This window comes from Cebus imitator, unplaced genomic scaffold (genome assembly GCF_001604975.1).
Source record: "Cebus imitator isolate Cc_AM_T3 unplaced genomic scaffold, Cebus_imitator-1.0 Scaffold379, whole genome shotgun sequence".
In the NCBI taxonomy this organism is placed as follows: Eukaryota; Metazoa; Chordata; class Mammalia; order Primates; family Cebidae; genus Cebus; species Cebus imitator.
In genome coordinates this window covers 347604-350391 of record NW_016107694.1, presented here as the reverse complement: position 1 = coordinate 350391, position 2788 = coordinate 347604, and the positions used below count along the sequence as shown (strand labels likewise).

The window sequence follows — 2788 nt, the reverse complement described above, 5'->3', positions numbered from 1 at the left end:
AGAAGGGAAGAAATCCACAAGGAACTAGGCTAAAAGAATCTCAACCCCGGAATGAAGTTACAAGAATGGCCAGATGAAAGAGGGAAGGCCGGTACCTACACCGCGGGCCGACACGGGGACGAATGCCCCCGGCGGAGGGGGCATAGCTGATGAATTTATTCACCGGGGATCGCAGCTCCTGCAGCTGGCAGGAGCCCGCGGTGACGTCACGGGCCCGAGTCACGTGGCCGAAGCCGCCCCGCCCCCTCCCCACCCGCGCCGCCGCCGCCTTCGGAGCGCAGGGTCTCGCCGCGGTAGCCGCTCGCAGCTCTCGGGGGGATCGAGAAGGGAGGCCTGTGGGCGCACGGGCGAGTGGGCCGGGAGCCGGAGCGGTTGAGGAGCCGGCAGCAGCGGCGCGGCGAGCCCCGGACGAAGCGGTCGACGCTCCTGAAAACTTGGGCGCGCGCTCGCGCCGCTGCGCCCTCAGCGATGAAGATGGTCGCGCCCTGGACGCGGTTCTACTCCAACAGCTGCTGCCTGTGCTGCCATGTCCGCACCGGCACCATCCTGCTCGGTGTCTGGTACCTGGTGAGTGCGGGTCGCCCAGCTGTGGGCCCCGGGACCCGCGTTGCTTCCGCGCCCCCAGCTGGGCTCCTGGCCCGGCCTCGCGGTGGGGTGAGGCGCGCGTTCATCCGCCTAAAGTTGTATTATTAGAAACTTAATTCTCCCGGCGCTGCGTCGGCGCTTTCCCCAGCTAGGCCAGCGCCGACGGGGGGAGGCCGGGAGTTTGGGGCACCAGGGAGTCGGGGCGATGAGGGGCCGGGGTCGCGGGGCGGGGAACGGCACCCGACCCAGGGCGCCCAGGTGGTGCGGGGAGCCGGCTTCCAGACTCCGCGCAGCTTCGCGGCGTCGCGCAGGGCGCACCCGGGGCCAAGAAACTCTGAGCTTATCTGCGGAGCACGTGTTTCCTTTCTTCTTAAAGCCCGTGCGCTTTGTGTTTCGACGGCTGCGGGACGGCCCAGCGGAGGTGACGGGGCATATTTTGAAGCTCCGTGGTCAGGGTTGTGGAGTTCTCAGTGCCTTGCCTCCCTGGCCGCTTCTCTGCTCCGGTGGCCTGCACTTCCACGCCTGTCGCATGTTCGGATCCCGTGCTGAAGTAGCTGGGGGTTCTTGGCAGCCTCTCGTGAATGGGTCCCCCGCCCATGTTTTAAAGCCCTTACTCCTGGAAGGGATGTGCGTGTGATAGATACTCCATCTGCCTGGGGAAGCCATTTTACATCCACATTTTTCCTGCCCATGGACAGGTGGTCCTCGGACCTTTTCTTGACATACTCATCAGGCAAATACGGCATTTTTTTCCTGGTTGGAACTTTGAACATTTTCTTTATATGAGGAGCAGTGATTTTCAGAGGTAGGGAGGAAACCTGATGCAGTCTTGCTCTGCACCTGCCCTGCGTTGGTTGTTGGCACCCCTAGAGTGCAGCAGCACTTTGTCGGAGTGTATTTTGGGTTTTGCGCCATCATGGTGGAGAGTTATACCTGAGCTGCTTTGCAGTGAATACCACTGCATCTCGAGGAAATGCCCTGAAAATGGTAGACAAATGGTATATATAACTTTTTTTAGTGAGAAAAATTATTATATTGTTTTTTGAGACGGCGTCTCACTCTGTGCCTCCAGCTGGAGTGTAGTGGCGTGATCTCAGCTCACTGCAACCTCCGCTTCCCGGGTTCAAGCGATTCTCCTGCCTCAACCTCCCGAGTAGCTGGGATTACAGGCGCCTGCCACTACGCCCAGCTAAGTTTTTGTATTTTCAGTAGAGGCTGGGTTCACCATGTTGACCAGGTTGTCTCGAACCCCTGACCTAATGATTCGCACGCCTCAGCCTCCCAAAGTGTTAGGATTACAGGCAAGAGCTACCGTGCCCGGTGGAGAAAAATTAGTATGTCTTTAATAATGAATTAGGGGTGTGTGTGTGTGTGTGGTTTTTTGGTTTGTATTTTGCTCATTTTTTGATATACGGACTGTTTGTCGAACTGTGAACCCCTTCCTTGTACCATTTTAGGCAAAACATTTCACCCCAGGCATATGGTGTTCACTGTGCTATTTATAGTTTCAAGTTTCCTTTAGTCAGTGCCTGTCATGGCTACACAATAGAAATTTTTGGCCTGAGTATATTTCAAACAGATATTTAGGGTCTGTGGGTTCTCCTGCGCAGTGCAAATGCAGATGTAACATCAGTGTATTAGCTCAACCTCGACTTTGCTAAAAGCCAAGAAATTCTTTACAGAAATTGAAAATTACAGCAAAAGGATTGTAGGTGGCTCAAAATAGTTGGTGTTTTCATTGATGATCAAGACAGACTGTTTTATATAAGTGCCTGCCTTCCTTGAAAATGTTGAAATCTGCCGACTTGCAAGTACATCAGTGAATCTAATTTGCAAATCTAGGGCACTGCATTAGGCAAATTACTACGTGATCTACAGGAAAGATAAATCCTGCTTGAGCCCTGTTGTTGGCTGCAATCCAACCAGACAGTGTTGGTGTGATAAAAAGGAGGGTACTCAGCATGCTTTGTCTACTGTTTGAGCACACTCTGTGGAAAGTAGTTATTGGTGTGCTTGTCCTGGCATTTGGAAAGAAATGGCCTTTTGAAAGATAATCAGAAAGCTTTCTAGCAGATGTGAATAAAAATGTTGCTGTAGGTAAACCCTATTTCTGCAAAACCTGGCTTAAGTACTGATAATCTTTATAGTCTTTTGCATTTCACAAGGCAATGTAAGCCTTTTTTTTTTTTTTTTTTTTTTTTTT

The 2788-nt window shown here is 53.1% G+C and overlaps 1 protein-coding gene across 1 annotated transcript in view; it reads left to right on the top strand.

The window, feature by feature from the left end:
* The first annotated feature begins 51 nt into the window (after positions 1-51).
* Positions 52-2788, top strand: part of LOC108288609 (lysosomal-associated transmembrane protein 4B) — a 67998-nt gene continuing 65261 nt past the window's right edge. The window contains 3 exon segments of the mRNA XM_017507578.2: positions 52-142; positions 145-314; positions 316-567. Coding sequence (XP_017363067.2) covers positions 52-142; positions 145-314; positions 316-567 — 513 coding nt within the window.